This window comes from Mauremys reevesii, linkage group 3, assembly GCF_016161935.1.
Source record: "Mauremys reevesii isolate NIE-2019 linkage group 3, ASM1616193v1, whole genome shotgun sequence".
In the NCBI taxonomy this organism is placed as follows: Eukaryota; Metazoa; Chordata; order Testudines; family Geoemydidae; genus Mauremys; species Mauremys reevesii.
The window spans coordinates 117,494,944-117,507,399 of NC_052625.1; the positions used below are offsets into that span (position 1 = coordinate 117,494,944).

General features: G+C 37.5%; 1 protein-coding gene across 1 annotated transcript in view; it reads left to right on the forward strand.

Annotated features, from left to right (window-relative positions):
• The window catches only part of TRDN (triadin), a 292,575-nt gene that overhangs the window by 229,130 nt on the left and 50,989 nt on the right, over positions 1–12,456 (forward strand). Inside the window, exons 32-34 of the mRNA XM_039528738.1 lie at positions 1,302–1,340; positions 2,254–2,283; positions 10,115–10,153. Coding sequence (XP_039384672.1) covers positions 1,302–1,340; positions 2,254–2,283; positions 10,115–10,153 — 108 coding nt within the window. The remainder of the gene's footprint in view (positions 1–1,301; positions 1,341–2,253; positions 2,284–10,114; positions 10,154–12,456) is intronic.

The following is a 12,456-nucleotide window of genomic DNA, read 5'->3' on the forward strand; positions in this document are numbered from 1 at the left end:
AAACACAGTGATCAGTAGCTAATCCTCCAGCCTGGCCTAGTAACTCCTGCTGTTTCTCAATTTTTGCCCAGCTTCCCACCCAGTAGCCAATAGATTAAGAGGATATTTTTTCAGATCTACCACACAGTCTGCTCCAGGGTCTTGGCATATCTAATAGTCTAGGGCTGGCTGCTCTTGTCATGTAGCATATATTATGGAGTTTCAGCTGATCAGTGGCATTACAAGATAATCATGCTTCTCTAGCCACCTAAGTCCAATCCAAAGAGATTTGAAGGTAGCTGCCAGCCTAGCAGAGACATTAATGCCTGCTTGGAAACCCAAAGTAGACTTCAGGGTCTCAGCACAGCTTGTTGGATGTTGAAAATTGGTTAGAGGGTATTTATCTGCACTAGAGTTGAGCTTAAAAGTGTGTTATTTAGTTCACTTCAGTTTTTGGACAGTGGTGGTTGCTTTTTCTCTTCGTCCCTTCCTTCTCGGATCTGGTTCACGCATCTGCACCATCGGACAGATTCCCAGCTGCTATAAATTAGCATTACTCCATTGCCTTCTGTGTAGCTGTGTTGAGGATCTGGTTTATAGGTTCATGCCTCAAGAGAGTAAACAGTTTCTGGTTAAAAACAGTGGGTAAAATGGATTATAGGTAATGCCAAATGTAATGCTTTAAATATATGAACTAATATCTGTGGAAGAATAACTTCCCCTGAAGATTAAAGTAGTTAGATTGATGAGAGGACCTTACCAGTTTCTTAAGAGAACTTTAATTTAGAGCTGCATAGAAAATGGTTTTCCATCCTGTAAATCGTTTTGAGATTTTGAAATGTTTTCCCATCTTGAATCAGAATGAAAAGTCAAAAATCACAAAAATATTTGCAAACCAAAAAATTAAAAAAAGGGGAGGGGAGAATGGTTATTCTGTGGGAAGGGCTCTCCATTAATTTTTTGTTGACAGGTTTCAATTTCATCCCAATTCAGAATTGGAAAACTTTTAAAAAAGTGAATAACATTGCAGGACAGAAAAATGATTTCTTCCCTAATTCTAGTTGTAGGTACATAGAATTTGCAATGAATATAGGAAATTTACTGATAAGTCAACTGATAAGTACATAAAATTATTACAATGGAGTATGTATTACTATTAATTATCTTACTCCAAGTACTGCAGGACTAACAGTTCTAATAGACTTCTTTAGCTGAGAGATGGTATAAAAACTGAGTAACAAAAATAAAACACATTGAAATGGATAAATTTTTGTTTTTGTAATTTTAACTTCTAAAAATCTTTTTATTAATATTTTTCTCAGACCCTGAAGTCAAAAAAGAAGAAAAACCAGCAAAACCAGGTAACAGTTTATACACTTCAATGGGTGATAGATACAGAATATCTGCTCTCACCAGATCCTAAATTAGGGGCCAAAACCAAAATTTTAGGTCCTGTGTGCCTAAAGTTAGGCTCTTAAATCCATATTTAAGCACCTAGGGTGAATGTTCAAAACTGCCTTAGGGATTGAGAAGCACAGGACCCATTTTCAATCGGGCTTATGTTTTTAAGTTACTTAGGAGCTTTTGAAATTTTTACCCCAAATGACTTTCCTCAGGACTTAGCCCAAACCTTGCCATTGGTTACTTTTTTGTAACCCCACTCAAATGAAAATTGAGGACATACTTTTAAATTAGAGAAAATATATACATTTATTTAGTAACACCACTTTAAAGTATTTACTTTATTTTACTCTTACATCATTTTAGTTACTATTATTATTATTACAATATGTTAAGCACTTTTTGCTAGTGTTAAAATATAACAATACAGACCACAGAATTTTGTAAAACAGGGAACACAGACTATGCTTCAAAGACCTCTCCATCTTCTTTCCCCATTTTATCTTCCTACTGAAGTGCTTATTCTGAAGGCTTCATTCTGTGTGTCTATCTCAGCATATAAATGAGAGGGAGGAAAGATTATCTTGTGGTTAAACCTCTACAGTCGGAGTCTGTAGGCCTGAGTTTTATTCCCTGTCACTGATCTGCTGTATGCCTTTGGACAAGTCATTTAATCTAAACCTCAATTTCCACATCTGTAAATATTAATATTTATATAATATTTGACATACCTCCCCTGAGGGTAAATCTTTGTAAAGTGTTTTGCGATCCCTCCATGGCAGGCATTCTGTATAACTTAGGTGCAAAATGCTGTTGGTATTATTTATCATTAACTTTAGACGTGAAGAATGGCATTTTTCCCCCCTATTTCAGCTCCAGTGAAAAGTGAAGGTGAGAAGAAAGGTAAATCAATTTTTTTCTCTTTACTGAAGTTCATTTCAGCTTTTGACTGCTGTAAGAAATGTTTCTTTCCTACAATGACACATTTGAGATGATGCACATCACCTCATGTGCTACCATAAAACAGCTTTATTCAGTCCTACTGTGATAGCACAATTGTCATTTCCAGTTCTGTTGGTTCATTTTTACTACAGGCCAAGACAGCCCACAACCCAATATCAGACACTTCAATTTTTCTGACTAGAAAGAAAATGAAAGGCTCTTGTTATCATATTACAATACATGAGAGGAAAAAAAACTTTCTATGCACTGTGTACACCAGTTAGATTGTTTGTTTCTTCTTCGCAAAATGTGCTCTCCTACATTTGTTTAATTTTCCCCTTTTGGATCTATATGTAACATTAATGTGTGCCACTGTTGGCATTATATTTGATATTTGAGCTGTAAGGGTCTGATCCAAAGCACATTGAAATCAATGGAAAGACTCCCATTGGATCAGACCTTAAAACATCATGTGACTCTAAGCGCTCTCTTTAATGTCATCTCTCAAATGAACCTGTAACAATGTAAAGTGTACTAGACTGCACCCAGACTACCTTATTTCAGTTACAAACAGAGGCTTTGGAGGAAAAAGTAGCTTGGACATTTAAATTAGTATTTTATTTAAAATATTTGGCTATATAAAAATTTCAGTGATAATCTTATTGGGGATATATATATGTTAAAAATAAAATAACCCTTTTGGATCTGATTTTGCTTTGTTACCCCAGGGTAAACCTGGAATAATTCTGTTGTCTTCAACTGAGTAATCTGGGATTTAAACATGTGTAACTGACAGCAGAATTTGGCTCTGCATTATTATTATTTCTGAAACAAATTTTTAAATTATGCTTTCAAAAGAAAGGGCTTGGCACTCCTCAGTCATATTGCTGAAAAATGGAATCAGTTTCTACTATTCAGCAAGTGATTTTTAATCTTGCTATTTATTTTTATGTTATATTTATATACGGTTATAAATTAAATGAAAAAAATTAGTTCTCATCAGCTTTAATGGCTTATGGGTGAAATCTTGGCTCCATTGAAGTTGATGGCAAAACTCCCATTAACTTCAGTGGGGCCAGGATTTCACTCCATGAGTTTAACTGAATGCTGTTGTTCCTTCTGGTTATGCAAAATAACAGTGCTAAATAAGTATCCAGTGCAGTGGTTTATCCATGGACTAATTTGCAACAATCAAGGCACGGAAAGTAGCTCAAGGGACGGAGAGTCAGAGCAGTGGCAGAAGCACTTATAGCACTTGGTTTTAAGCCATCAGAACACTTGCTGTGATCACACTCTTGAACTTATCACATTCATTGCTAGATCCTGAACTGAAAGACAGGAATAAGATAATTGCCTTCCGAGGTAGGGTGCTAATGCTGTGAGACTTGCCCCTGGTTATGGATCTATCATTTAGAAAGAAATGCTAGGAGAATTTGCTATTTAGGATCCCATTTCAAAGAGTTTAGTATTTTCCTCTCTTTTTCCACAATTATTTTTCTCTCCCCTGCCATGGTCTCTCCCCACAGAAATAAGAAAATATGCATTTTTTACAGACTATTCTTAAGTCAAATAAAATGCTTTCACATTTCATTTACTTTTGTAATTTTTATATACTGTTTCTGTTGATAATTTTCTCTTCTACTCTGTCCTCATATCTTCTCCTTCACTGAGATAATTTTTGCAGCAAGGTCAGATGGAGGAACTCTCAGATAGGTATCTGAGCAAGAGCACGCTGTATTTCATGCACAGCTCTTTCCACTGACCTACCTTTCACCAGTATGGATGGTCAAGTTGAAGGAAAGGCTCACCTTTGGCTTTTAAATATTGTTTTTGCTTTAGATATTTTTGGACCCCATTAAGTCTCTCCCCCACCCCCATTAAGTCTCTCCTCAGTTTTAGAATGTCAAACTGCTAGGGCAGCTGGGGGAGAATCAGCAGTAGGTAGAGTGGACAGACTGTTGCTACAACTGCCAGTACCAAACAAAATTTGCAGCCTAAGGAAGGGGGAGATGTTACCTCTAACAGGTATCTATTCATCTGTGTGGCTTGAAAGAAATGACCTGGCTCTTGTCATACTTTAATTTCAACTGCTCTGTGATGCATACATGGAGAACAGTGTGTTTTAGTGGCAACCTCCTGCCTATTACCACCTTTTTGCTTATTCTATCATTCTCCAAAATTTGCCCAAGGCTAAAAATGTGTTTCTCTGACTAGCAATAACATACAGGGACATTTGCTAGTTTTGCTTAAGAATAATTTTTTCCACAGCTGTAAAAATAATAGATGTGCCTAGCATCTGATCTAAAATTGACTGACTCATTACCTAAAATGTATGTGGCTACCTACACACTTAAGTTCAATTAGGACTATATCATCTTGCATGTACATCACGTTGCAAACATAAACCATACTGTATATGCAGTCTTCTCCAATTATTCCTTTCTTATTTAAATACACACTCTTCATCTAGGAAAGCAAGAATAATGAGACATACAGAGAGACAAGTAGTCATAAAAAATGAAGGAGTGAAGATGGAGTGACACTTTCTAATGATGGTACATAATGTGTATAGCATATATCAAATATGAAGGAATATGAAAGACAGAAAAGAGCAGAATTAGGCAGGTGAAAGCTAAAGTAATTCATCTGTGCTTCCAAGTGTGAGTAATACTTACATGGAATTCTGAGGCACAGTTTTTGCATGTAAATGGTGTTCTAGCCTCTTCAGTTCAAAAAGAAGGGCTATCTTAGACCTGTGTGGCCTGAGCCCTGGAAAATAGACTCAGCTTCAGCTGTGCAGTTGACAGTTGCACTTTGTGACTTATTTTAGTGAAAGAGAGTTCCTGGATCAATGAGATGAGAGTTTAAATGTGTCAGTTTCTAAAGGGAATGAGGTAATACATCATTCAAACCCATCATATGAAAGAATTTCTTAATTCTCCACTTTGTCCACACTATGGCTTAAGTCAATGTAATTTACTTTCCTCTGAGGTGTGAACACCCTACTCCTCACACGAGCAACGTAACTTACATCAACTTAAAGTGCTGTCTACACCGCGCTACGTTAGCGGGAGGTGCTCTCCTGTTGACATAGCTTCTGCCTCTCATTAAGGTGGAGTAATTATGCGACAGGAGAGAGCTCTCCTATTGGCATAGTGCATCTTCACCAGACATGCTAATTCAATGCCACTGCATCGATACAGTAGTGAAGACAAGCCCAACATTCAAATCTCAGTGCATTGGAAGTTGCACTTCAGGGGAACTGGGACTGTCCAGTTGATTGGTGATGGGATATAGAGCCCTTCGTCTTTTGGGCACCTCTCCAAATACAGCAAGTCTTTAGCAACTCACTTCACACAGACCACCAATCTCTGTGAGATCTGACTGGAGAAACTTTTACAGAACCATATACACACACAGAGAACAATAAAAAATGGATGTTGCCATACCAACTATAATGAGTGTAATCAGTTAAGGTGGGCTATTGTCAGCAGGAGAAAAAAAATTTTTGTAGTGATAATAAGGATGGTCCATTTCCAACAATTGACAAGAAGGTGTGAGTAACAGTAGGGGGAATAGTTCTACTTTGTGTAATCACCCATCCACTCCCAGGCTTTATTCAAGCCTAATTTTAGCGTAGCCACAAACACCCCAACTCAGTAAAGTAGATAAAGATACTATAGAGTATAGAATGTACATCTGCACATCCATATACCCACACCATCCCTTGTAGAACAACCTGAAATGCTAGCCCATCATCTTCCTCATCACCATTACCTTCTCCCTCAGCTTCTGTACCAAATGACTGGAGGATAGCGAATGAGACACCAATTTTTAAAAAAGGCTTCACAGGTGACCCCAGCAATTACAAGCTGGTAAGCCTGACTTCAATACTGGCCAAAGTGGTTAAAACTATAGTAAAGAAAAAATTGTCAGATACATAGATGAACATAATTTGTTGGGGAAGAGTCAACATGTTTTTTGTAAAGGGAAATCATGCCTCACCAATCTACTAGAATTCTTTGAGGGGGTCAACAAACATGTGGACAAGGGGGATCCAGTGGATATAGTGTACTTAGATTTTCAGAAATCCTTTGACAAGGTCCCTCACCAAAGGCTCTTAAGCAAAGTAAGCTGTTATGGGATAAGATGGAAGGTCCTCTCATGGATTGGTAACTAGTTAAAAGATAGGAAAAAAAGGTTAGGAATAAATGGTCAGTTTTCAGAATGGAGAGAGCTAAATAGTGGGGGTCTGTACTGGGACCAGTCTATTCAATATATTCATAAATGATCTGGAAAAGGGGTAAACAGTGAGGTGGCAAAATTTGCAAGATGATACAAAATTGCTCTACATAGTTAAGTCCCAGGAAGGCTGCAAAGAGGTACAAAAGCATCTCTCAAAACTGGGTGACTGGGCAACAAAATGGCAGGTTAAATTCAATGTTGATAAATGCCAAGTAACGCACATTGGAAAACATAATCCCAACTATACATATACAATGACGGGGTCTAAATAGACTGTTACCACTCAAGAGATAGATCTTGGAGTCACTCGATAGTTCTCTGAAGCCATCCACTCAATGTGCACATACTAGCTTCGTCTCTTGGCAGTCAAAAAAGCGAACAGAATGTTGGGAATCATCAAGAAAGGGATAGATAATAAGACAGAAAATATCATATTGTCTCTATATAAATCCATGGTATGCCCACACCTTGAATACTGTGTGCAGATGTGGTCGCTCCATCTCAAAAAAGATATATTGGAATTCGAAAAGGTTCAGAAAAGGCAACAAAAATTATTAGGGTTATGGAACGGCTACCATATGAGGAGAGATTAATAAGACTGGGGGTTTTCAGCTTGGAAAAGAGGAGACTAAGGAGGGATATGATAGAGATCTATAAAATCATGAGTGATGTAGACAAAGTAAATAAAGAAGTGTTATTTACTCCTTTTCATAATACAAGAACTAGGGGTCACCAAATGAAATTAATAGGCAGCAGGTTTAAAACAAACAAAAGGAAGTATTTTTTCATACAACGTACAGTCAACCTGTGGAACTCCTTGCCAGAGGATGTTGTGAAGGCCAAGGCTATAACAGGGTTCAAAAAAGATCTTGGTAAATCCATGGAGGATAGCTATTAGCTATGATGAACAGGGATGGTACCCCTAGCCTCTGCTTGCCAGAAGCTGGGAATGGGCAATGGGGGATGGATCACTTGATTACCTGTTCTGTTCATTCCCTCTGCAGCACTCTGCATTGGCCACTGTCAGAAGACAGGATACTGGGCTAGATGGACCTTTGGTCTGACCCAGTTTGGCTGTTCTTAACTTGTTATGGTCTCATCACCTGTGGCCATCATTCTGGGACCTCCCAAGGAATATATCTCTTTCTCCTACTGTCCCTAGGTTGGGATACCTCTTTTATAATATGATACGCTGATGCCACCATGTTTGATGCATATTCAGTAGGGGATTTGCCCCTTTTCTTTATTTGTATTTCTTCACCTTATTAATGTTGGAGTGCCTTTCTTCTTTAGGTTAGTATCTCAATGATCTCAACTTATTATCATATACGTTGATTCATTACCATGGCCCTCTTGTGGTTAGGTAGCTCACTTACCTGTTATATACATCAACTCATTGCCATGACATTTTTGTGGTTAGATCATGTACCTGTCATCAGAACTTCCCCTTAAACACTATTTTTGGCTCCCCAATACTTGTTTCCATTGGCCATTTATCTGTCAAAGTTTATCTGTTCAAAAGTCTTAGGCCTCAAGCCTTACACTAACTTGCTGAAGCTAATGTCTTACAGGCTACAGGCCTGTAGGTTCCTTACATTACTGCTGAATATAATGCAAAGCAGCAAATATAATAAAGGCAAGCTAGCCCACTGGGCTACAAAGTGGAATACCTAAATCTACTACCGAGATATGTATTACACATGCTTGTAAGAGAAAATATGTATTCTTTTAAACATCAAATTAAACTTTCTGGGATTTCTCCCTTAAAATATACGCAGCATATTTTTTTTTTATATTTAGAAAAAGTAATAACAGGCATTAAATTAGCCACCAGATGGAAGTCATATGGTTACATGAACTGAATGTTAAGGTAGTCATTCTAGCTAAGTCAGAAAAAAAGCACAGTAACTCTATGTCTGTATTATAAGAGGACATTTTCCAGGAAATCTAGGCTATTGGCAAGGAAATTCCAGTTACTGGAACAGGATTATTTTTGTCTTTGTACAAATCTACTCATGCCAAAAGAGCTATTTCATTTAATAGGTGGCTTTTCTTATGTACTTTGAAAGTGCAAAAATCAGTGCTTTTCCATGCTGAAAGATCAAAACATAGCTGTTTTCAAGAAATGTTGTATGGAGAGCAGGTCTGAAAGCCCAATCTTGAACCTAACTCCCCCAGACTCTTGGGAAGTAGCCTAGGCCCTCACACCACACGGACTCAGGCAGTTATCTAGGAATTCACAGTGGGTGGGCTAGCTACCTGGGTTCTGCACCCTGTATCCAGATTGGCCACATGATCTTGACCCTCATTGACTGGTGACCATATATAAACTTCCTGCTTCTTTTCTAGCCTTGTTTGAGTAATAAGTCATTGCCTTCTAGTTGCTATTCAGACCCTGTTTGACCCTGCTCTCCCTGATCCTGCCAGCTACCGCACTTGGATTGGGAAGTTTTCTGAGAAAAGTTTTTCACCGGGAAGTGCCAGTTCATTGAAACTGAAACTTTTCCTGCAAAAGGGTTAGTTTCTACCAGATTTTCAGAGGGACCTGAGAAACACAGATTCAAGTGGTCAGAATCCCAGGTGGCTGACTCAGGAACAGATGCAGGCTGGAGCAGCAGCTGGTCAGCATGGAAACAGGCATGGGCTTGAGCAGCAGCAAGAGCAGTCTGTTGGAACTATTGGCAATAAGGGAGAGTTCTCAGCCAGGTAGTGCCTGTGAGTAGAATGGAGAAACTGCTTCCCTTAGGAGCCTAGATACCTGCTGTGGATCACCTGAGTGGGACTTTGCCTGTGGCTTGGCTGACCCCTAGCAGAATGGTGTGGGGCTTATCACAAGACCTGAAGGTAATTGCCTGCCTCTGATGACTCCTCACACTCTCTGGCTTAGGAATGACTGATCAGGCAAAGGCTCAAAGGTAACTCCGGTTTAGGCTGGTTCTGAGGTAACTCATCTCATTCTGCTCTGTGTGATTCTCCCAGGAGAGTGGCTATTCTATGGGAAGGTCTCTCCCTGGATGTTTTTGTTGACAGGTTTCAATTTCATCCTAGTGCAAGAGTGGAAAACTTTCATAATAGCAAATAATAATAATAATAATAATAATTAATAATAACTGCAGGACAGAAAAACCATTTCTTGCCTAGCTCTAGTTGTATGTATGTAAAATTTGCAATGAATATGGGAAATTTACTGAATAATCTATAGCCCTCATTAATTAATTAATCTTTGTGTACTTTATCTGTAATATGGGTACAAATGAATATCCATTTTACAGAATTGTGAAAGACTTAATGAGTTAATAACTGTAAAGCACCATTGATATCCTCAGATAAGTCAATTGGTTCAGTACATAAAATTATTACAATGGAGTATGTATTACTATTAATTATCTTACTCAAAGTTCTGCAGGACTGTCAGTTCTATCAGACTTCTTTAGCTGTCAGATGGTATAAAAACTGAGTAACAAGAATAGGACACAAATTGAAATGAATGATTTTTTGTTTTTATAATTTTAACTTCTAGAAATCTTTTTATTAATATTTTTCTCAGACCCTGAAGTCAAAAAAGAAGAAAAGCCAGCAAAACCAGGTAATAGTTTATAGACTTAAATGGGTGATAGATACAGAATATCTACTCTCACCAGATCCTAAATTAGGGACCAAACCCAAAATTTTCAGTCCTGTGTGCCTAAAGTTAGGCTGCTAAATCCATATTTAAGCATCAAGGTGAATGTTCAAAACTGGCTTAGTGATTGAGGAGCACAGGACCCACTTTCAATGGGGTTTATGGTTTTTAAGTTACTTAGGAGCTTTTGAAATTTTTACCCAAAATGACTTTCCTCGGGACTTAGCCCAAACCTTGCCATTGGTTACGTAACCCCACTCAAATGAAAATTGAGGGCACACTTTTAAATTAAAGAAAAATGTATTTATTTAGTAACACCTTTTTAAAGTATTTTACATCTATTTTATATGTACATCATTTTAGTTACTATTATTATTACAATACGTTAAGCACTTTTTGCTTGTGTTAAAATACAATAGTAATTTATTCAATCCTAGTTACAGACATAGGTAAGCTTGTGTTTTAATGATGATGCAATAGCTGTGATTGCTAAAATAAGAAGCCACCAACTATATAGAACTTTATTTTTACTGTTTGGTAGGTGTAATATATGTGCACAGGCATTATGCCAGCATTTTCATCACTATTCTGCTAACTCTCAATCAGCACAACATATTGAAAGACTTTGATGTGCTTACAACACATGGTTAATTGGCCAAACAAATTCCCCCACCGGGAAACTATTGCCATATTCCACATGCAGAGAATACTGCAAGTAAATGCTTTGAGGAGGACTGAATATTCAAATACCATTCCAAAATTAATGAGTCTTGGGTTTGACACTTTAAAAAAATCCCTACTTTAACTGTGTGATCATAATTTTCTGAAATGTGCTTTTGAAAGCTTGTAACTAATGCTGAAAAAAAATAGTCAGAGGTGTTATAGACTAGTCATTATCCCTGTATCTTACCTCACAATTAATTTGGCTAGCAATATGGAAAAAAATCCCATGAGCATTGTCAAAAGTTAATTAAATGTCAGTGTTTCAAATGATATCATATGCATATATTTTCCCCCTGAAGTCCATCAGTACGTTCTTACTTTCCATAAATTTATGCATTCTCCACATTTTAAAAGCCTCTATTCCACACTAATTAAATAGCATATTGAAGCATATGCACAAAGGTGGGGTTTTTTACACTTAATTGAAATTAGTCAGTTATAGAGAAGGGTCTGAACAGTGAAGTTCAGAACCAGATCTAAACTTTTCCATGGGGCTTGGGTGTCAGATTTTGATTTGGTGCATTATAGAGATAACTGTCAGCTGTAAAATGTGCCTTGAAAACTATATTTAATTTTGGGGGGTTGGTTTGAGCTCATCTCTAAACAATAACAGTGCTTGCACACATGCATGGGCACCCTGTAGAAGAATGATGCCTTTGACCCCAATGATTTACATGATTTCCCTGAAAACTGTTTTTAATATACTTTAGGTATGTTCTATGTGAGTTGTATGTTGCCTGTTATATAACATCAGGAAAATTGCATTTAAAGGTCAGGCTTTAATAGTATTGAAAGAGTGTTCTTCAGGCATTTCAACACACGTGCTTAAGTAGTGAATACAATGCACATATTTAATCTGCCTTTAGCTGTAATTTCATTCTCTCCAGTCCCTTCTATGGAAGATTTGTCCTCCTGGGAGTTTGAGATTTAGAGTACTTTAAAGCCATTAACTTTTAATGCCTTCATATGAGATTACCCTGTTTCAACAAGATCTGCATTTCCCAGTGCACTTCTATTGTTCATCTGACAAACTTGAGTGTAGTAAATAAGGGAAGACTTGGACCATTATTGCCATTCCCCATAGGCATGCAGCTCAGATTCAAGCTGAAGTGGGTCCTATCATAAAATTTCCCTAAGTAGCCTATACCTCTTCTCTACCTCTATTGTTACACTCATACCAAGAAGTAGCAGAAAGTTTCTGTTTTCCTTCGTATTCCTGTGCAACAAAGTGCTCTTGAGCTGCAACTTGAGAATACAGCTTAACCCCCACCAAAAAACGAAGGTCAATTCATTCTTCAATCTCAAATGCGTAGGCTATTGGAGTGTATATGTAAGGCAATCCAAATGGAGATGGCACAGAAATAGAAATTATATGAAGTCAGATATATCAGAATTGGCTTTGCTGCTCCTCTATTCTAGTTGTAGGATAGAAAAAACTATGTCTTTCATTTGAGCACTCTGTTTTTTGATGGAGAGCTACAGTATAAGAATTGACTTATTGCAATTCAATACCATGTAGAACCTAACAGCATTGGCCAATTATT